The sequence below is a fragment of the Phoca vitulina genome, unplaced genomic scaffold (assembly GCF_004348235.1).
Source record: "Phoca vitulina isolate PV1807 unplaced genomic scaffold, GSC_HSeal_1.0 scaffold34, whole genome shotgun sequence".
NCBI classification, from domain to species: domain Eukaryota; kingdom Metazoa; phylum Chordata; class Mammalia; order Carnivora; family Phocidae; genus Phoca; species Phoca vitulina.
Window position 1 is genome coordinate 12,786,239 of NW_022589737.1, and position 24,217 is coordinate 12,810,455.

Here is a 24,217-nt window from a genome sequence, read left to right on the forward strand (position 1 = left end):
TCTCTCGCTGTGTCTCTCTCTGTCAAATAAATAAAATCTAAAAAAGAAAAAAAAAAGAAACCAGAAAGAAATTAGCAGACGAGATAAAAAGTGATTTGGAACTGGACTTAATTAAGCAAGTAGAAATAGAAAGGATGGGATAAATTATGTGAGACATCAAAATAGAAGAAACTAACTTGTTATCTGATGGATTTCAGAGGGAGGAGGATGCAATGAAAGCAAATGATGAATTTATTTTATAACCACATCTTGTCTTTCCCACTGTCATTCACCCGCTTCTCCTTGGAAACCTTAAATTCTAATAATTCACTTAATACATCATTGATTTAGGGATGCCTGGGTGGCTCAGTGGTTTAAGCATCTGCCTTTGGCTCAGGTCATGATCCCAGGGTCCTGGGATTGAGTTCCACTTCAGGGTCCCTGCTCATCTGGGAGTCTGCTTCTCTCTCTCCCTCTGCCTGCCACTCCCCCTGCTTGTGCTCTCTCTCTCTCTGACAAACAAATAAATAAAATCTTTTAAAAAATACATCGATTCACATGGAATAAGTCTAAATTCTTTATCATGGATTGCAAGGTTCTTCAGATATGATGTTCATGACCTCACACATGATTATTTCTCCAGACTTTGCTCCTCCCAATTCAAAGAATAGATATGTTTGAGTGCCTACCATGCATTAAGCTTTGTAGCACAGTTGTTTTCAAAACTTTTGCTCTTAGGACTCACAATTTGAAAAAAAATAGGGAGGTTCTCAAAGAATGTTTCTTTAGGTGAATTATACTATCTACATTTTTTACTATAGTAGAAATCAAAATTGCAAAATTAGAAAAATATATATGTATTATATTATTTTATTTTTTTAAATTTTTATTGTTATGTTAATCACCATACATTACATCATTAGTTTTTGATGTAGTGTTCCATGATTCATTGTTTGTGCACAACACCTAGTGCTCCATGCAGATCGTGCCCTCTTTAATACCCACTATAATAAGCCCACAATAAATTTCATTATTGCAAAGAAATACCATCGTTATTTTCCTTGAAGTGGCAGACCTACTTAGTTCATTTGTAAGAAAATATCTGCTAAGTATACAACCTCAAATAACAGTTTGTCTTTCATTCAACAGTGCTCCACAAAAAAGTGGGTGACTAGTTTATCTCACATTTCAAACAACTGCATGATTGTTAAGAAAAGTGCAATGCTTTTTCCTGAGGAAACATTGATATCTGTATGCAGCAGAGGGACTTTATGCATACTTTCTATTTTGTCACACAAATTATTAAAAGATATGTATTCAAGGGTCCTAAAATCAGTATCTTTTATTGTTTTATCAAAGACATTATTGAATGAGCCTATATTTTAAATTTTATTTAATACTGTTTTGTGCCACTGCTTTGATTGAATCATGGCCCTGGCAGATTTGCCACCACTGTTTTTGCTCCATTAGCAAAAATATCAAGGCAGTGAAAAAGGCTCACAACGTGTTTATATTATAATGAAAATAATTTTGACTCTATGGACCCCCTGAAGTATTTCTAAGATCCTGAAGTCTGCAGCCTATATTTTGAGAAGACCTGTACCAGAATAAAATAGTAATCAAGGCCAGTGTGACCAAAGCACGGCAAGCTAGCAAGTGGTAAAACTGTGCTGTTTTCCACAGTTTGCCCTAGTTTGCACTCACACCAATGGTGCATGAGGGTTCCTATTTCCCCAAACCCTTGGGGATACTTATTTCTTGTGTTTTTTTATTTTAACCAGTTGACAGCTGAGAGTTCGGGTCTTTCTCCTCTTTGGTTAAGTTTATTCCTATAGGTACTTTATTATTTTTGGTTCAATTGTAAATGGGGTAGTTTTCTTAATTTCTCTTTCTGATATTTCATTATTAGTGAATGAAAAATGCAACAGATTTCTGTACATTGATTTTGTATCCTATGACTTTAGTGAATTCATTTACCAGTTCTAGTAGTTTTTTTTGGTGGAGTCTTTAGGGTTTTCTATATATAGTATCATATCATCTGCAAATAGTCAAGTTTTACTTCTTCCTTCCCAATTTAGATGCCTTTTATTTATTTATTTTGTTGTTGTTGTTGTGTGATTGCTGTGGTTAGGAGTTGCAGTACTATGTTGAATAAAACTGGTGAAAGTGGCCATCCATGTCTTGTGCCTGACCTTAAGGGAAAAGCTCTCAGTTTTTCCCAATTGAGTATGATGTTTGATGTGGGTTTTTCATATAAGGACTTTATTACGTTGAGGTATGTTCCCTCTTAACCTACTTTGTTGAGGGTTTTTATCATGAAGGGATGTTGTACTTTGTCAAATACTTTTTCTGCTTCTATTGAAATGATCATATGGTTTTTATTCTTTCTCTTATTGATGTGATGTATCATATTGATTGATTTGTGAATATTGAACCACCCTTGCAATCTAGGAATAAATCCCACTTGATTGTGGTGAATGATTTTAATCACAACCTTGGGATCATGAGCTGAACCAAAATCAAGGTCAGATGCTTAACCAACTGAGCCACCCTAGTGCCCCTAAATGTTTTTTAGAATTCATTTGTGAAGCCATCTGGTTCAGGACTTTTGTTTGTTGGGAGGTTTTTGTTTTGGGATTTTTTTTTTATTATTACTGATTCAATTTCATTGGTGGTATTCAGTCTGTTAAAATTTTCTATTTCTTCCTGCTTTAGTTTTGGTAGATTATATGTTTCTAAGAATTTACCCATTTCTACTAGGTTGTCCAGTTGGTTGGCATAAAAGTTTTCATAATATTGATTTAAAATTGTTTGTATTTCTGTGGGGTCAGTTGTTATTTCCCCTCCCTCCTTTGTGATTTTGTTTGAGTACTCTCTCTCTCTTTTGGTGAGTCTGGCTAGAGGTTTATCAAATTTTTTTGGTCTATTCAAAGTATCAGCTCCCAGTTTCATTGATCTGTTCTTTTTTTTTCTTTCTTTTAGTTTCTATTTGGTTTATTTATACTCTAATCTTTAGTATTTCCTTCTTTTTGCTCTTTTTGGGATTTGTTTGTTCTTCTTTTTCTAGCTCCTTTAAGTATAAAGTTAGATTTTTTTATCTGAGATTTTTCTTGCTTTTTGAGTTAGGTCTGTATTGCTTTATACTTCCCTTTTAGAAAACTGCTTTTGCTTCATCCCAAAGATTTTGGACTGCTATGCTTTCATTTTCATTTGTTTCCATGTACTTTTTGATTTCTTCTTTGGTTTCTTGGTTGACCCATTCATTGTTTAGTAGCATTCTATTTAACCTCCATGTATTTGTGCTCTTTCCAGATTTTTTTCTTGTGGTTGACTTCTAGTTTTATACAGTTGTGGTCAGAAAATATGCATGGTATGAGGTCAGTCTTCTTGAATTTGTTGAGGTTTGTTTTGTGGGCTAAGATGTGATCTATTCTAGGAATGTTCCATTTGCATTTGAAAAGAATATGTATTCTGCTGTTTTAAGATGGAATGTTCTGATTATACCTGCTAAATCCATGTGATACAGTATGTCATTCAAAGCCATTATTTCCATGTTAATTTTTTATTTGGATGATCTACCCATTGATGTAAGTGTAGTTGTAAAATCCCCTACTATTATTTTATTACTATTGATTAGTTCCTTTATGTTTGTTATTAACTGTTTTATGTATTTGGCTGCTCCCATGTTGGGTGCACAAATCTTACAATTGTTATATCTTCTTGTTGGATAGTCTCCTTTATTATTATACAGTGTCCTTCTTTGTCACTTGTTACAGTTTTTTTTTTTTAAGTCTAGTTTATCCAATTGTAAGTATTGTTACCCTGTCTTCTTTTGACATCCATTTGTATGATAAATATTTCTCCATTCCCTCACTTTCAATCTGCATGTCTGTACGTCTAAAATGAATCTCTCATAGGCAGCGCATAGATGGGTTTTGTTTTTTGTTGTTGTTGTTTTTTTAATCCAGTCTGTCACCCTATGTTATTTGATTTAGTCCACTTACATTCAAAGTAATTATTGATAGATATGTATTTATTGCCATTTTGTTACTTGTTTTGTGTTTGTGTTTGTAGTTTTTCTCTGATCTTTTCTTCTCTTTCATGGTTTGCTGGTTTTCTTTAGTGATATACTTGGATACTTTTCTCTTTATTCTCTGCATATCTATTACTGGTTTTTGACTTGTGGTTACCATTCACTTTAGGTATATGATGTCATAAACTACATTATTTTATTCTATGAATCCTTTGATTTACTTTTACAGATATACTTAGGTTTCATGCTCTCATTTATGGTCTTTCCTTTCCATTCAAAGAGTATCCTTTAATATTTCTTGTAGGGCTGTTTTATTGGTAACAAACTCTTTTAGTTTTTGTTTGTCTGGGATACTATCTCTCCTTCTATTTGGGATAGAATATTTTTAACTGCAGATTTTTTTTTTCCTTTTAACACTTGAATATGTTGTGCCATTCCCTTCTGGCCTGAAGTTTGCTGAAAAATCTGCTTATAGCCTTATGGGGTTTCCCTTATGTAACTTTCTTCTTTTTTCTTGCTGCTTTTATTTTTTTTTTCTTTATCACTACATTTTTGCCATTTTAATTAATATGTGTCTTAGAGTGGACCTCCTTGGGTTTATTTTTTAGAGGGATTTCTCTGCCTTCTGGGTCTGGATATCTGTTTTGTTCACCAGATTAGTGAAGTTTTCAGCTATTATTTCTTCAAATAAATTTTCTGTCCCCTTTTTTTTCTCTCTTCTTTTTCTGGTTTCCCTATAATGCACATGTTGCATTATATTTGATGGAGTCACTTAGTTCCCTAAGTCTATTCTTGTTTTGCATATTTTTTTTTTTTTCCCTCTCATTTGCTCAGCTTAATTTCAATTACTCTGTCTTCCAGGTCATTAATTCATCCCTCTGCTACCTCTAGCCTGCTATGTATTCCATCTAGTATATTTTTAATTTCATTTATTGTCTTCTTCATCTCTGATTGGTTATTTTTATCTCATTTTAAGGGTCTCACTGATGTCCTCCACTTGTTTTTTTCTCAAGGCTGGTGAGTATCTTTTTGATCATTATTTGAAATTCTCTATCAGGCATATTACTTATCTTCATTTTGCCCAGGTCTTTTCCTGTGGTTTTATCCTATTCTTTCATTTGGGATATATTCTTCTCTCTCCTCATTTCATCTAACTCTCTGCATCTGTTTCTCTGTGTTAGGAAAGTCAGCTATATCTCCTGCTCTTGAAAGTAGTGGCCTTATGAAGAAGAGGTCCTGTAGTGTCCTGCAGTGCAGTGTTTCCTGTTCCCTAGGTCGTGGTGCTTCTGGGAATGTCTCCTATGTGTGTTGTGTGCACTTTGCTGGATGTTTTTCCCTTTTGTCCAGTTGTCTATAGAGGTTCTCTTTGACTGCTGTGGGCAGTGTTTGGACCCCAGTAAGGGTGGGGCATGTTCTAACAAAGTGCATCCTGGTCTACTTGTGAAATGAGACCAGCTCCCCCTGCCACCAGCTCCCCCTCCCCCAGAACAGAAGCTTGCAATATGTGTGGGTCAGGAGAGGCATTATTGGAGGGGGTGTGTGCTGGTCTTCTGTGGAAAGGGCTCTGCAGGAAGGAAACTGAGGCAAGTATGACTGGGAATGGCAGATCTGCCAAAGTGCAGGGTGGAGGGGGCCTTGGTAGGGAATGTCAGAGCACTGCTGGTTCCCCACAGGTAGCCCCTTTTTTTATGCTGGGGGGTAGGGGAGAGAAATAGTGCCTACCAGCTCTTTTGTTCCTGGAGAGGTCTTCTTGTGATTCATGCCTTCCTGGGACAAGCTCTGAGATGAGTAAATAACTCACTTCTACATGTTCCAAGCATTTTTCAAACTGCTGGTTCTATGCTGTATCTGCACAGGCTGCTTGCTGTGCTGTCTCTTTAAGGGCAAGGACTCAGTTTCCTCATGCCCTCCTTGCTCTCCCAGAGCTGAGCCCAGTGATTTTTTAAATTCTAGGCTTTAAGTCCTTCTGGTCCTAAGAACTCATGAAATTTGAAACTCTCACTTTTAAAGCCAAATGTTATGGGGAATGTCTTCCCTGTGCAGGCTCCCTGGTGTGATAGTTTCTTACCCTTCTCTGTACCTCTGGCTTTTCCTGACTGTGGACAGTCATGGTCTATTGCACTCCAAACTGTGTCTTCACCCTTCCTACCTTCTTCAGTGTGACCTTTCTTTACCTTTAGCTGTGGAGTTTGTTCTGCCTGTCTTCTGTTCATTTTCTGAGCTATTTATGCTGACATGTTATATAGTTGTATCCATGAAACCAGGTGAACTTAGGATCCTCTTACTCTGCCATCTTCCCCCCCAATCTCCATCTTTAAATAATTTAGAAGGAACAACTGAAGGACTGCCCAAACTTGTTTTGAATATATGTCAATGGTAATTATCATGTGCTACCAAACCCTGTTTTGAATATATGTCTATGGTAATTATCATGTGATATTCTCATGGGCTGTTAAACTTTCTATTTTGTTCTATTTTATTTACCACTTTGAGAATAGATTTTTCTATGTTCTCTCTCAAAAGAGAAAAAGAAATATCTGTCACTCACATTTTAATTAAATGAAAATCATAATATCTGTAACAAACTACTATATTGACATAAGTTACAGCAAAATGCTTAGTAGAAACAACATGTCATAACTTTTGCACTTTAATCTAGTAAAAACATCTATTTTTTTTCTGGATTCCATGCTTTCTCCAAACATTAAGATTAATCGTTTGTAGATCCACAAGTCATATACTCACAATTTATTTTCCTAAATGCAAAGAGTCCGTTTAGAGCATACAGTTATGGAATATGAGTGCTTAAGGGAAAGGGAGGGGAACTGGGCAAGAATCTTTGTAATGTGACAAAAAATATAAGAAGGCAGAGCTAGAGCTCTCAGTGCAGTATGCTAGTGCATTTCTCTCTGATTTAATGCTCTTTTCTTTTCTTCCCACCTATTCAAACACAATCAATACCTCACCACCCACTTAATTCCAGTCTTTTCCTTGAAGTCTTTGGTGTGAATTGCTTAATAAATGTGCCAGAAGAGAGTCCAAGAAAGATCTCTGATGAAACTATGATTAATATAAGGTATGTTCTATACAAAAGAGACTACTGGGCATTTTTTCTACCTCAGTGTAGTTCAAGATTTGTTAATCAGTCCAAATATCTGTAACCAGGCTTTGGAACCTTCAGGGCAATCTGAGTCTGTCCTGCCACCTCTTCTCTGAAGCCAGATCCAAATATCTGTAACCTCTGATGATTGTGTGGGCTTGCATTTTTGTCTGGTTTATCCACACCATCCAGGACATTTCCTGACTTAGAGTAGCATTTGATACATTTTTATTAAAAGAATAATACCAATGAAAGGCTACCAGGAGGTTTATATGTCAATAAGGAGAGATCATCCAAGTATATATAATGAGTTTATGAAAGGCACTGAAAAGTTTTACTTTTCTCCAATTACTGCCTTTAAACATCTCCTGCTAGATTTCCCTTCTGCCCTGGATGACATTCTCAGTGGGTTGCCAGCTTTCTGTACACTTCAATTATTAGAACAAGGTCATTTTTGGCAATTGGGACTAATTTTTAGAACTAATATATCCAGGCCTGCCATGATCCAAACTTCAGTCTCTCATCATTTTTTTCTTTAGATTAGGTTTACCTTATGGTTAGGGAAACTGTGCTAGGGGAAAAGGAATATTTTTTTTTTTCTTCCTCTTCCTATTCTTGATGAATCCTTTGATGCTTTGAAAAGATAAAGGCCAAAAATCCTAGTTGGCTTAATTGCCTGGCACTGTTGTAGTTTTGCAAGGCTATCTGCATAGCAGACTCCAAATGTTGATTCTGTAGTGGGTTGCACATTATGGTTCTTTGGAGGCTCCTTAAAATCTATCATGCTTCCCCATTTCTACTCTCTGACTGATAGATTATGCTTATATCTCCCTCCCAGTTGTAGCCCCTAGGAGTCTACCCTCCCTTCTCCCAACTTATCTCCTTCTGTTAAGTTGCTTTGGCTAGAAGCCATCAAGATGACCCAAGCATGGCTACTTCTGCAGGATTAACTTCTGTCCCACAGAAAGTTCATGAACCTTTGCTCTTCCAAATGCTGGACTTAGTGTATTCTCTGTAACCTTTTAATCTCATTTGGGCTTCAAGTATAACTCTTATCCACCTCATGACTTTAAAGAAGTAGGAGTTAATTTCTATGCCCTTATACTACCAGGTCATCCACCTTCAAAGTCAAGGGAAAGGATGCAAGGTTTTCCTGAGATTTTTCTAACATGTTCTGCTCCATTGTTTTCTCTATAATGGACATCTGGATTTCTGTAGCTTAGAAAGCATTTAGCAGAGAAGTGAGAGATGTATTTTCTTCCTGCAGATAGTCCAATTACCACAAGGGGTTCCTCTGGACCATCTTCTTTTGGCTTGAGGAAAGTATCCTTTTTCTTCCCCTAGTGATGGGAAATGAAAACTCAAGTCTACTTCCATCAGCTTTATATAGTCTGATGACTTATTTATGTATTTTTTTACTTCTACTGCTTTTCTTTAAATTTCTAATTGATTATTTAGGGTGAACCATATTTGACATCTTGATTTAATTTAATTTAATTATTTAATTTAATTTAATTTAATTTAATAATTTAATTTAAATTCCAGTAGAGTTAACATACATTGACATCTTTTAATAAATAACACATGGGCATGTGTAGCACCATTCTTTCAAATATAAGAATACTTAGTATTTATTGTTCTCAACTTTAAGGCTTTAGTAAAAGTTCTGAGATGATTGGAAAACTGTTAGAATATGGAAGATAATTTAAAATAATATAGTCTAAGCCACTGTGTTACAGAGGAGACAATAACTTGCCCAAAGTCCTAAAATCCATGGCAAAGTTGAATTTAGTACACAAGCACTATTTTTCTTTCTGAGAGGAATCATTTCTGGAAGCTTATTAGGAAACTATGTTTAAAACAATGTTCTGATCAGACAGAATAACTTCACAGAAAGGAATCATCTAAATTTATGAAAAGACCACTTTATATGATTATAAACCTGATGGTCTATTTTATTACTTAAAAAAAATAAATCTCCTTCAATAGAATCCAAAAGATATTAGGTTCTTGCCAATTTATGTTCAATAATGAAAAAACAGATTCCAGTGTATTACTTTTTCTTCCCAATTCACTGCATTATATTTGACAATAACAACTGTTTTTTTTCCTAAATTCAATATTCCATCATATTTTGTCATCTTTAATTTCAAACTAACCTACTTTTTTGTCTTGATTTTTACTGATGGCTCCACTTTTCTCTCGCATGCTGGCTCAAAACAGCAAACAAAAACATCTTTTACTCTCTCCTCTCTTATCCTTCTCATCCAATAGGTGTCAATTCCACTGGATGTGTTTATATTTTGTTTTTAACCTCCAGCCCATTCTTTCCATTTTCAGTTCTTTTGCCTGTAACTATTAACCTTTCTCTCATTTGGTAATCCTCCATTAGTAAACATCCTCTGTTATTAAAAATATGATAAAAAATAAAATAGAAAATGCATAGCTATTTCTTAAAGTTAAGCTTACAGAATTATAGATCTAATAGGGGAAAACATTTATATCATCTGATTGAGCAAGCCCTTTGATGCTAAAATTATCTTTACATAATGATCATTTAGCTCATGCTTTAACTCTATAGAGAACAGACAGACTCTCTTGAGATAGAGTTAATTCTACCAATGAGCAACTCTGGCTTCTTAGAATGATCTTCTTTTTAAATTAATTCTACCTCTCACTTTTTTGTATTTTGACTGATTTGTCCCTTTGGATATTTTAGAATAAATCTAAGTTGCTCACATATGACAAACTTTCAGCTATTTAAAGATAGCAGTTGTATGTAGTATTACCTCTGGAATTCTGACTTTCGAGCCAAAATTCCTGCCTATTTGCCATGTGACAATTCTTTCTTGCTATAGGAAATAATAGGCTGATGTATCTCACTAAGACATCAGGATACTGGAAGTGATATTTCTGTATGATAGTTAAGAAAAAAAAAGGTTCTTTTTTTCAAAGTCTTTATATCTTCTTTTATTCCATGAACACTTATAGTTGCCTACCATTAAGTAATATACCATTAAGCTTGATCTCAATGTCCCAAATAAAGAAGACAATCTACAATTGAAAGTCACTACTGTCAATCAGGATATAAAAAAACAGGTAAAATCACCTCAAAAAGTATGAGCAGAATACATGCCCAGAGTTCAACTACAAAAAAACCTTTTGGCTTGACCCCCTAAGACATATGTATATTGGAGTTCTGAATATATTTTACTCATTGGCTTAAAAAAGCAAAAATTAATTGATTCAGGGAAGACTTTGCAAGAAGAAGGAGGTCTTCCCTGAATCTTCCTTCAAAATTTCTTTAAACATTAGTTCTAATATTTAATTCTCATTCCTTTATTTCCTTTTATCATTTTCATTATAATATGGTTTCAAGTTTTTCCTTATCTCTTTGCTTTCCCTCCAGTAAATACATTCTTATTTATCTATGTTTCTCTTATATGATTGAGCCTGGAGCTGAACATAATATCACAGTCATTATTAGCATGATAGATGCAAAGTAGATCTAACCTCTTCCTTGTTCTTGACATTGTTAAATACAGCTGAAGATAATATTAGGTGTGTGTGTGTGTGTGTGTGTGTGTTTGGTAGGCACATACCACTGCTGACTCATAATCAAATCAATAATTAGTCATTGAATACTTGTTGCAATCTTCTGTCTTACAGATTTTTTTTTTTTTTTTTTTTTAAGAAAGGGAAGCAGAGAGAGAAAGAGAGATGGGGGGGGTGGGCAGAGGGAGAGGGAGAGAGATAATCCCAAGCAGGCTCCACACCCAGAGCCAAGTCCAATGTGAGCGTTGATCTCACAACCTAAAGATCATGACCTGAGCCAAAATCAAGAGTCGGATGCTTAACTGACAGAGCCACCCAGGCACGCCTTGTAGACTTTTGAAATAGCAACCTATTCTACCTGCTTACATTCTTGCCCGAAGTCTACAATCTATTTTCCATAAAGTATCCAGTATGATCTTTTAACATGTTATCAAGTTACATCTCTGCTTAAAACATGATCTGGTCATTGCCTATTTACTAATTTCACTCCTTATGACTCTTCTTGTCATATACTCTCTTTATCCGTATAGGTTCTTCTGTCTTCTATATTGGTTCTTCTTCACAGTAAGTGCTTCCTCATGAGGGCTTTGACATTTGCCTTCCTCTGCTGCTGAAACACTTTCTCTCGGATATTCACATGGCTTGCTTTTCCACATTCATGAGGTGTTTCCTTAGAGACCTATTCAGAGTGATATTTCTTGCCATGTTATGTAAAGCAGCACCTTGCTACCCCATCACCATACACATCACTTATTATCCCTTTCCTCTACTTAATTTCTTTATGGAAATTATCCCTGCAGACCTTGTATTATTTTGTTTCTTACTAAATTGTCTATCTTTTCTCCTAGAATGTGAGTTCCTCAAGGATGCAGGTTTTGTCTGTCTTGTTCACTGCTATATCTTTAGTGACTAGAATGATATATAGCAAGCACTAAATTAATATTTGTTAAATTAGCATATAAACAAATGATTTCAGCTAAAAAACACTTGGAATTTATTAGGCCAGTGGGACTGGCTTTTTATCTCTGTACTCTCTATCTGTAATACAAAACATCTTTTACAAATTATTTGTGCTATGCATACTTGGAACTTTTTAACCATAGCTATGATTTTTTTTTTTTTTTGAAGACAGACTGAATCATAAATGAAACAAATGTTCCATCTTGAGTTCTACTGAATCCTATAGAAAAAAAGCCATCAAACAAGCAAAGACCAGCCCATTCCTTCAGGATTATGGATCCAGGGGCCAGATTGAAATAGTTCTTGCTCAATTTAGGCATTAGACAAAAATAGCTCTAGGCCAGCAAAGTCATTATCAGTTAATGCTCTCTCTGAATTATTATAGAAGAGCAAGTAGAAAGGCATACAAGTCAGGTGTCCTCTTGGACACCTTTAGGGCATCTTGAAACAAAATCTGCCAGACCTACATGCTGAGTGAAAATGTGTAGCATGAGACCTCAGATGCTTGATCAAAGACACTGGTGATTCAAAGATTTTACTTTTATTATTTTTTTTTTTGCTTTTTTTCATACCTTTTTCTTTTCTTTTCTTTTTTCTTTTCTTTTCTTTCTTTCTTCTTTCATTTTTAATGCCTATTTTCACAATATTCTGAACTAAACTAAGATAATTGCTACTTCTTTAACCCAGAACTACAGGGCATCCAAAAAATACCTCAGTTTAGTTCATAGTATTAAAAGATATTAGGATGATCAGGTTAAAAAATCCAAAATTATTTATCATTTTTGGAGGTTTTCTTACCAAAAATTGCTATAACCAGAAACATAGCTTATGCCTCTCTTCACAGAAGAAAAGAATCAAACAAGTAATTAATCATTTCCTTTTTCCTTTCATTTATTTAAAAATAGGTACCCATACTTATAGAAAATATTATTCTAGGTCTTTTGTAAGAGACATCAAATAAAGCACACATCACCTCTGTTTTTGTAGAGTCCTGCTTTTTTTTTTATTTCAGCATATAAAAATTATAATTGCAAATATGCAAGTACTAAAAAGGAAAAGATCATCACTTAAAACCATATTTATCCCTGATCTGGCCCATTTGGATGGTTCTGCCACACTCTAAATCTATAGGAAGGATGAGGTCATGCTGTAAGCACAGACACCATCATAAAGACATCATAAGAAAACTGAATTTTCTGACAAATTTCTGTTAAAGCTACAGTGAGAATTAGTATGGAAAGTATTTTTTTTTCAAATGCTAGAAAAAATATTGTGGTTGATAGATATATCAAATAAATATCACCAAATACAGAAATCTACAGTTTCAAGAAATATGTAGTTGACTTAGTTGGTTGTTAGCAAAATATTTTCCCAAATAGCTAAAATAAACTATAGTCTTACAATTAGTTATATATGATTTATTTTACACATGACATATTTTAAATATTTGGGTCCTGATAAGCCTGTAAATTTTATTTAAGGTCAAGGAGAACAGGATTTTTTTTTGTATTTCTCTGCATCTCAGTTGTGTCCAGCTTGTTTGGGATCTCATGAATGTAACTGTCTCTACATTTTATAGGCAGAATAGACCTGTATTGAATTAATGAGATATAGAAAATGCAGCTGTTTTCTTGCTGACAAATTACTCAAATTACTAAATAGAGGCAGCTCCTCAGAAGTTCATGCTAAGCAATAAAACAATCTTCACCATAAATCGGCATTTTTCACTGCTTTATTACTGTAGTAGAAATTTATCTCTGCTTAACAAATGATATCATGAACATCTGTTCACAAGTTCTTGTGGACAGTTGATACAGTATGAATTTTCTGAGCATTATTTTACAATAACAAAAAGAACTAGTGTTGGTGGTCAATATTTTATTAGCAAAGATTTATCATTTTTGAAAATAATAATTTCAATAAGAGTCAGTCCAGTTGAAGAAGAATGAGATAACTTTCACAGCTCTTTTTAGATTATAAAATACTTTGATATATTTTGCTTACTCCTTAACCAATAATCAAGTAGAAAACTTTTAATTTTTCTCATGTAAGAGAAATAACATTCAGCTGACCTAATAAATTAGTTAATTCTCTCTTTACTCTCCAAAACACTGAGAACACATATGTACTCTCATTTCTCTGGGATGTTGAATCTGACTCTCTTCAGGTGATGGTTTCTTTTTTATATCACTCTAGAAATTGCTGATAATTATAGATAACTCTTAGCCTTTTCTTTGCCTTTAAGATAAAAATAAATAAAACTAAATTCAGGTACACTCCTCTGCCAAACCCCCACTTCCACTAACAAGGATAAATTAAAGTGTCTTCTGATTAATTACATGTCTGATATCACCAGTGCACAGCTGATAAGAGTCAACTTGTTTTTTTTTGCACTGAGGTAGCCTCTATTATCATCATGACTTCCTGGGGACCGATACAATGTGCATATATATAATTTCAAAATGATCACAGAGGAGCCATAATCCATTTCTCTTTCTCAACTGCAGTAGGGCCAGTCAGACTTAATATTATCAGGCACCTGTTTTCTGTAACACTTCTCTTCTCATTTCCTTTTAAAGTTCTTAGGCAGCACTAGTAGTAGTGACAAAATTCTGTGCTTATTACCCCACTGCCACCAAGAAGAAGGAGATGATTTGTATAAGCTTATCAATGACAGACATTCTCTGTTCAATAGTTTATCATCTTCTTAGCAAAAGGAACAAACTGTCATCTGTCCAATAAAATGAATTTAACTCAATGAAGAATGAGGTGAAAGTGGAGGGAAGGATGTGTGGGGTTTTCTTGGTAGTTTTTTTTTAATTATTATTTTTTTATTATTATGTTATGTTAATCACCATACATTACATCATTAGTTTTTGATGTAGTGTTCCATGATTCATTGTTTGCGTATAACACCCAGTGCTCCATGCAGCACATGCCCTCTTTATTACCCATCACCACACTAAAGCAGTACAGCTTACATCAGAAACATCAGAAAGTAATTCAGGAAAAAGGAACTAGATGTAATTACGTCAGAAGAAAGTCAGTGTAACTCTGAGAACTGAATTTCCTCTCTTGTCTCCCCTCCATGCTGTCTGATATATTGAAATCATTGCTATAAGAAGCAGCCTTCTCATTATTCTTAAACTAGTTACCATCTATGTGTCATTGAATATGTGATAGAACCTCCCCGAGCCTCATCTCTATTGAGAACAAATAATACTTTACTTGCCAAAGTATAAAGAATCAAGCCACATGATCTCCAAATTATTTTTAATCCTAAAATTTTTTAATTTAGTGAGGGAGATTTTTTTCAATGTAGATGAGCTTTAAATATATCTAGTTTAAATAAATCCAATTAAATATTTTTTCTTAAGTTTATAACTTCGATAGAAATGCATAAACAGATTTGGGATGTTGCAAACAATATGCTGGTACTGGGGAATGAAAAAAGAATGCTTTTTCAAAATCCTTCAACCAAATGATCCTTCAACCACATGATAATGTGGGTAATAATAACTGCATTCTAGCCTATTCTAATAGTAAATAATTAATATTTGTATTTGACATATTTCACATACACATCTCTCTTCAGTGTCCTATCAAGCTGTTTTATTATATTTCACAAAAAGAAACATATTGTTAATGATTATTATAACACAGAATTCGAACTGTTAAATATTTTAAAAGAAATTAGAATAATTACTAGCCACATTCCCAAAGGGGTATGATAATTAAAAAACCCATTAGATAGGATATTCTGTAAAACAGAGCAGAACAATTTAAACCCTTTAATTTTTGTTGTTGTGTTTGTTTAAACATGGATATTAAATGAAAAGCAATTAACAGAACCAACGAATGTCAGTAAAGTTGCTTATAAATTCAAAGAAGGTAAATCTTGTACCATATTGCTTCCTCCCAATTGCTGCCTCCATACACATCTGAAGGATAATAAATCTTTGAAGAATCATTTTTAAAGAAAACAACATGAATTTTGACAGAGAAGAGGTTGAAATGTTGATAATTTTTGTATATGCATACAGAACTAGGCTATACTAATTATGATTCCTCCCCAATTTCATACATTCTATCATGAAATTCTTAGATTTTATTCAAGTGAATTTATCTTATATTGATAAAAATAATTTTACTGATTTTTAAAGTTTTTTTCAAGCTCAGCTAATGAAGTTAGACCACAGTGTTCGCACTGTCACTGTATCTGAAATAAAAAGATACAAAGAAACCTTTCATCTTCTTTATTGTTAACTAAAACAGGATTATTAATTTCATATAAAATATTCATAGATATAAAAAATTATGTGGTAGAGCTCAAAAATGGGCATGGATATATCTTATTGCTGTATGCACACTTTATTTCAATCACTTTGTTGAGGTATGACTGATACACAATAGCTGTACATATTTCATGTATACAACTTGATAAGTTGGGAATAAGTATGCCTCTGTGAAACCAACACCATAATCTATGCCATAAACATATCCATCATCTCCAAAAGTTTTGCCTGCCCTTTTAATTTATTATTATTATGTTATTTTATTTATTTATTTTATTATTTTATTTTATTTTGTGGTAAGAACACTTAAAATGAGATTTATCCTCTTGGAAAATTTTTAAATATGCCACTTATATAAAGAACCTATAAAGAATCTAAAATAGTCAAATTCATCAAAGCAGAGAGTAGACTAGTGGGTGCCAAGGAGCTCGAGAGAGAGGGGAAGAAAGAAGGTATTATTCCAAGGGTATAAAGTTTAAACTATGCAAAATGCACACATCCTAGAGATCTATTGTATAGCATAATGCCTAAGTTAATATACTGTGTTCAATATCTTTAAAGTGTGCTTTTGCAAACTACTCTCTTCAAGAGGTGGAATCCACTTTTACTCCTTGGATCCTGTTTCGGCCTATGTGATTTGCTATGGTCAATGAGACAATAACAAACATGACACAAAGGCTTGAAAAGTGCTCGCAGATTGGGGTTTATCCCTACTTTTGCTTCACCTAGCTGAGCAACTGTGTGAAAGAGCCTAGGCTAGACTAATAGAAAATCAGAGGCATGATCAAGCCGTTCCCATTGCCTTTGCTAGTAGGAGCCAATTACCAGCAGTGTGAGGCTAAATACATTTAGTTTTTGTGTCTCCTTGGTTTCCTCTTTCTTTGACAGTTTCTCCAATATTCCTAGTTTTTGATGACCTTCAAATTTTTGAGGACTACTGGCCAAGTATTTCATAGAATGTCTCTCATTTGGGATTTGTCTGATATTTTTCTCATGATTAGCCTGGGGATATAGATTTTAATGAGGACAATCACAGAGGTAAGGTGCCATTCTCATCACATCATATCAAGGGTAAATGTTATCTTTACTGATGTTGACCTTGATCATCACTGGGTTGAAGAAGGTATATCAGTTTCCTTCTCTGGAAAGTTACTTTTTTTATCCTCCTTTCCACTCTGTAGTCTTTGGAAAGAAGAGTTTCTGTGGACAGCCCACATTTAAAGGAGGGGAAAATTACATTCCACTTCCTTGAGAAAAAATGTTTTCATAAATTACTTGAAGTTCATCTACATGGGGAATTTGTCTATTCTTTTGATTAATTTGTTTATTCATTAACTTATATAAATATGGGCTTATGGGTAATTATTTTATTCTTTGGGTTATAACTCATGCTTCTTTATTTTCTTGCTCAAATTTTTTCCAGTTTGGGCCATTGAGAACTTTTTCAGTTGGTTCCTGTGTCCCTTTGATATACCTGCCTCATTGTGTTTGTTTTTTGTTTGTTGCTTTGTTTGTTTTAGTACTTCTTTACTTTCTGTTATTATAAAATATTCTAGGCTGGTCAAGTATACTTCCTGCCCCAGCCCTAGAGTTAGTCCTTCTTCAAATAGCCCTGATCACTTCAATTGGAGAATAGTATTAGAAACCAAGATCTCAGCACTTTTTGTATTGGTTTCTACTATATAGTACATTGCTTCTAGGCCATCTCAGATAACAGAACATGATATATGTGTGTATACCTAGCCATGTATATATATACATATTTATACTTTGTATATGTAACCATCTGTATCTACATTAAAATAAACATGAGTTCATACTGAAGTCTCCAATGCTAATCCATTTACCACATGGATCATTCTATCCTTCTCTTGCTTATCTGTAACCTCCCACTCCAACAGTGAGAAACTTGGCTCCCACCATCCACCATCCATTGATTTAATTGTTCAATTTCATGTATAGTGGGTTTAGAGTTGCTAATAATAACGTTATTAATTAGAGCATATTACCAAAGTACAGGGTATTTGGTGGGGTTTTTGCTGTTTTTTTTTTCTTGCTTTTAATTTTGAAGATTCATTTCCATAATTACTTAAATCATTACCCTTATCCCCCACTGCCCTAAGTGAAGTTGTTTCATACATTTGTAATATAGTTAGATTGTTTGTCACATTCTGCTTTTCATTCTGGGATCCTCTAACCTCCTAAATTATTATTATTATTTTTAATTTGTGTACATTGATGTTTACATTGTGTTATAAAGTTCTGTTGGTTTTGATAAATGTGTAATGACATGCATCCACCATTACAATATCATAGAGAGTGTTTTCATCACCCTTAAAAATACCTTCTCTTCATTCACTTATTTAATCATCCCCATGTCCCAACCTCTGGCAATCAGTGATCTGACAGTTTCTATAGTTTTCCCTTACCAAAAGGTCACTCAAATGGAATCATGCAATATCTAGCCCATTCAGACTGGCTTCTTTCAATTAGCAATATGCATAAAAGATTCATCCATGTGTATGCATGGCTTGATCATTTCTTTTTATCACTGAATAGTATTGAATTATATGAAATTTACACAGTTTGTTTATCCATTCACTACTGAAGGGCATCTTGGTTTTTTCCCATTTTTGATGATTGTTAATAAAGCTCCTATAAACTTTTCTGTGCAGGTATTTTGTATGTGCATACATTTTAAAATCAGGTACATGTCTAGGATTCCAGTTGCTTGATTATATGGCAAGACTATTTAGCTTTGTAAACACAGCCAAACTGTCTTCCAAGGTGGCTGTGCCATTTTGCTTTTCTACCAGCAATGAATAAACATTCCTCTTTTCTGTATCCTCGCCAACAATTGATATTGCTTTTACTTTTTGTTTCTATCTGGATCTTAACCATTTTGATATGCATAGTGGTATCTCACCATTGTTTTATTTTTATTTTTATTTTTTTTTAAAGATTTTATTTATTTATTTGAGACAGAGAGAATGAGAGAGAGAGAGCACATGAGTGGGGGAGGGTCAGAGGGAGAAGCAGGCTCCCTGCCGAGCAGGGAGCCCGATGCGGGACTCGATCCAGGGACTCCAGGATCATGACCTGAGCCGAAGGCAGTCGCTTAACCAACTGAGCCACCCAGGCGCCCTCTCACCATTGTTTTAATCATCAGTCTGTTTTTAATATAAGGCTGTAGATCACTACACAGGCTATCAATGTTTCATTGCTTTTAATAGCCAGTTTTTAAACATAGGGTTGTATAAGAGTTCTGCATTTCTTAGTGAAACACACCCCAGATAATCAATTCATTAAAAAAAAAGAATAAGTAAAACAAAGAAAAAATATAGTCTTGGACTTCTCTTATTTCTTTGATCAGTTTTGCTGGTTCAAATAGCAGCAACAACATAAAATGTGTTCATGACCCATAGCTTAATTACCCTCATTTTCTGAAATAGTAATCAGGTTACTATGCCACTAGGTCCTATAATGTAATACTTATAAACAAAAGCAATAACCAGAGAAAAACTTAAGAATAAAATACCAAATAATAAAATATTGAAGTGAGTATTGAATGTAAGTATCACCAACTAACAAAAACATAAGAACTGTACTTCCAAAATAATTTGTTAAAATAAGAAGATAAAGGTGAGAGAATTTTTTGAATGTAGTTAACCTTGATAATATTCCCTTGCAACTATCTAACCAGTTTTTAAACAGATCTCTACAGTAGAAAATAATCTGTTTTTAAAAATAACTAAAACATATAGATATCTTATATTAAGTGCAGATAATTAAAAACTAAATCTCATATAAAAATGAGAAATGTCCTTTGTTTTCAACTTTTTTTTTGGAACTGTCTATAATATCTAAATAGTAACTTACCTCCAGACTAAAGCTTGTTACTCTTATCTTACAATGTTTCATTTTACTCTATGGAGACAGCAGCACCTTACTTACTTTATGAACTGGATATCTAGTGATTGTGTAGACTGAGTATTTTCATGTTTTGAAAATGAGTATTTTCACCTCAGACTGAGTATTTTCAAGTTTCCACAACCAGAGTAGAATATCTCATCTGAAGTGACTGTTTATTTGGGAGGATAATGTACCAGTTCAAGAAAATAAAATTTTGGAGTGATATAAATTACCATTCTCCCTCCAACTATCATTGTCAAATTAATAATAATAAAAAAAACACTAGACTCCAGTTGTATTTAAATTTTGGATAAAATAAAATATAGCACGGAACATTCTAGAACTTAAACAATTCTTTGTTGTTTATTTGAAATTCAAACTTAACTGGGCATCCTGTCTTTCATTTTGCAAGCCTACTTCTATTCCCTTTAGTTAATTTAATTTGAGGAAGATGGCATTGAGACAGTAAAAGAGAAATAAATTGGATCACTGGAGAAGATGCTAATACTGTACAGAAAGAAAAATAGGATAAAATATTTGAAGACTATTTACTTCTTTTTAAGGTAACCATTATATTGATGGACCAGGGTTTTCATTTAACTTTTAATGCCTTTTGTTCATGTTTTCTTACTTTTTCACGTTTTCACAGATGTATCTACCAACATTTTCTAGAGGTTTCATCTTACCTTTCCTGTCTCTTCTTAAACCTGTTTTTTCCTATAAGCAGTGGTGCTTAATACATAATAATAATAAATTAAGAATTGTTCTGTTGTTTTTGCAGTTAATTACCAGTATTTCAACAAAAAGAAGCTTTTATATATCTTCCAAAGGCATTCGGGTACATGCAAATATGTTAGTTATTCATTTAAACATAAAACATGCAGTTATAACTGAAATAATAAATTAATCTAAATTGAGGATTACCTCTTTGTTTTTAAAGAAGACTCATCCATCATACATAACTGAAGTTACATACATAGCACTTAATAAAACAACATAACTATTGAGTTAAATCAACCTATAAATGTTACATGTATAAACATTTACATCATCACTACAATTTAATTTCTAGACATTCTTAAAAACTTGTGGCATATTAACTTTTAGCATTATGATAGTATTATTCCAAAGAACATAAACTACTTTTTCAGAGCAAAAGATATCATTTTAGATCCAAGATATAGAATAAGATTGATCAAAACAAAGTTAGAGAAGCTGAGACAACCGAACAAATACATTGTGTTGGAGATGCCTTTAAATGATTGTGTGTGTGTGAGTATAGTAAATCCAACATGATTCTGTCTTTATATGGTAAAATTTAACATTGTAATGAGACATTTTTATAATTACTTGCTGTAAATGATATATATATATACACACACACACACACACACACACACACACACACACACACACACATATATATATATTACTAAATCTTCTAAAGGCTAATAATAGCTTACATTGTAAATGAAAGCCAATGAGGTGGGATGGATACTCATTTTATTAATGTTCATACAGTATTTTCCTAGGTACCTTATTATATTGAATTGCTTATGACTTTTTGCAATGTTAACAAAGGTTTAAGAATTGTTTTTCTTTCTTTTTTTGAAAAGTATAACTTCTGATATAAATTTAAATGAACACCTGAGGATATTATGTAATGAAGACTTTAATATATTTTTGTTATTTTATATGTACAGCAAGATTCTTACCTGAAAGACACCCAGCTACTGACAGAAACAGAATTAATTTCCAAGAGGAAGCCATCCTTGGTTACTAGGATATCTTGTGTCTCAGTGTGTTTAGCAGTTTCTCATTAAAGAATGCCCTGTTGAAATAAATAACAGTTTTCAAAAACTGAAAAAAACAAAAAAGTAGACAAACACAAACCAACTCAAAAGTATCACAGTAAAATGATAAATACCTTTTATTGCAAAGGTCAGATTATATATACTTGGATATTGACAGCAATAATAAAATTCCATTAAAATTAATCTAATGCACAACACAAAAACTTCAGAGAAGTGATAAACTTTCATTAACACATTTATTTATATTGAATACTCCCTTACAGAAAATAAAAACATCAGGTTCTAATGGGGATGATTTTTCCTCACAGAGAATGTAGAATAGCCATATTTATTACATTAGACAAATTATTGGACTAGAAAAATAGGGTAGAAAAACCAGTTACATTAATATATACTCATTAATATATACTCTAGAACATAACTAATGATCAGTTAGCCAAGTGATTTTACACATTGTGCCTGTAGCTCATCTAAACCCCCACAGGAAATTTCCTCACTTAATTATTAATGTCAACTGCCTCTGTTTATAACTCCTGTGATTACCTGCACTGTGTTATATTTCCTTCCTTTGATATTTCTCTCAGCATCTTTTGCTAGCCAGAATCTGAAGGAAATATTTTTTTTGTGAATATTTAACATTTTTGTCTAATGGCATTTTTATAACAATGATGAGTGTAGCACATAAATATTGTTTGGTTCCATTATTTGTCCTGAAAGATATGATAAACATAAAAAGTATAAAATTCTAGCATGAAATTTCCTGCAAGGACTTGACCAAAGCGCATTAGAAATTCCTATAATAGACAAGTAACTTCTGAGTTTTCAAGTGTCAGTTAGTGGTATACTTCTTAGCCCAAAGTGATTAAATTGGGAAATAATTGTACAGTGTGTTAATAATTTTTAAATAACAATTGCTTCTTGGCAACTGTTTCCATCCTATAGACTTAGAAGTTCAGATTATCTCTACATTTTAGAAAAATTCTTAAATATATAGGCAAGCATGTCCCCACCACCCCCACCCCCGGCTAGATAATAATTTGATATAGTCATACCCAAACAGGGAAATCTATTAGTGAATCTACCTGAATAACGTTAGTCTCATTTCATTTATATTTTTAAGTCTAAGCCTTGGTAATCTATTTGAATTACATGTTTAGAAATCACAAGTGGAGAAGAAAGTTAATAACAACTAATAATGGCTGATTTACAGCCATCTACTTCAAAAAAAGAGACTTTTCATTCTTTCTTCTAAGAAATATCAGAAACAAAGACAATTTGAAGCACAAAAAATACCTTATCACTAATTTTAACAATTTAAGACATTTTCATTATTTATATACTATATTTATATACTGTTTATTTTACCAGAAAGGAAAAGAAGAAAATTAGCACTTCCCACACAAACATTAGAGTTGCTAGAACTACAATTATGATTCATGAGAACTGCACATTTGAATTAGTGAATTTTCAACCCATGTTGAAATGGACTTTTCTCAGATTGTGAAATCTGAGACATTGATACAGTTTTGCTTCACTTGTTTTGATGAGCTTTTGTTCAGTCCATGTCCCCCAAACTGGTATTTTCCTTCTCTATTTGCAATGTCCTCTGTTGTGTTAACCATTCTTCATCAACAAATGCAAATGTTTTCAGAGCACTTACATGCTGTACGTTGGGAAAGTCAAAGAGAAAACACACACATGTGCACACACATATACACAGAAGTTTATCACAGGCTATGAATCAAATAAGTGGGATACTGTAAATATACTACTAATATAGAGCTATCAAAAGGGAGAATCTATTCATAAAACGGGCAAAAGTTGGGGATAAAACAGAGGGCTCTTCAGTAAAATTTCAAGAAGACATTGATCTTGGACAAATATCTTATTGTTGAATGGGACAATGCAGGGAGATTAACAATGAGCACATGAATAAATAAATCAATATCAGAGACTGATCCATACTATGATAGAATTAACACAGAGTAAAGAGACAGTCAGAGGATAGTCGGGGCTACTTTAGTAGGGGTTCACAGAAGCAATTTCTGATAAGATGACAGTTGAGTATTCCTGTTTTCAACATGTCATTATGGAATAATCCTTATGTATATAACCCAGGTACATTTGTTTTTTCAATTCTCAAAAAAAAATGGTACACTGAATTTTATGACTAAAAGAAACTAAAAATCTCTTCAAATAAAAAAACAGCCTGTGTGTGTGTGTGTGTGTGTGTGTGTGTGTGTGTGTGTGTTCATTTTCCAGCATTAATGTTTGCTTAATGGGGCTAAAACACAAACAATCATAGATCATTAAAAGCCATTCTTTTAAGACATCTAAAGATTTTTGTTTCCTTTCCTTCTTTTTTATTATCTCTCTCAATATTTTTTTCTCAAGTAAAAAGTAAAAGAAATTATCTTTAGGTTCTGAAATATGTAAACTTTTTAAATAGTAAGCAAACAAACAAACAATAGAGTACCAACAATATCCTTAATAACACAGATATTAAGAAAATGTTTTCTTTTCTTTATTGTTTTAATTCCACTATAGTTAACATGCAGTGTTATCTTAG

The 24,217-nt window shown here is 33.3% G+C and overlaps 1 protein-coding gene and 1 long non-coding RNA gene across 8 annotated transcripts in view; one reads left to right on the forward strand and one right to left on the reverse strand.

Annotated features, from left to right (window-relative positions):
- CNTN5 (contactin 5) overlaps window positions 1-24,217 on the reverse strand; it is a 1,357,780-nt gene that overhangs the window by 744,206 nt on the left and 589,357 nt on the right. For all 7 annotated transcript variants that reach the window (XM_032426178.1, XM_032426172.1, XM_032426174.1 and 4 more), the window contains one exon: window positions 21,550-21,665. In XM_032426178.1, coding sequence (XP_032282069.1) covers window positions 21,550-21,604 — 55 coding nt within the window. In that variant the 5' untranslated portion in view covers window positions 21,605-21,665. The remainder of the gene's footprint in view (window positions 1-21,549; window positions 21,666-24,217) is intronic.
- Window positions 1-24,217, forward strand: part of LOC116645774 — a 71,376-nt gene that overhangs the window by 24,268 nt on the left and 22,891 nt on the right. The window lies entirely within an intron of this gene.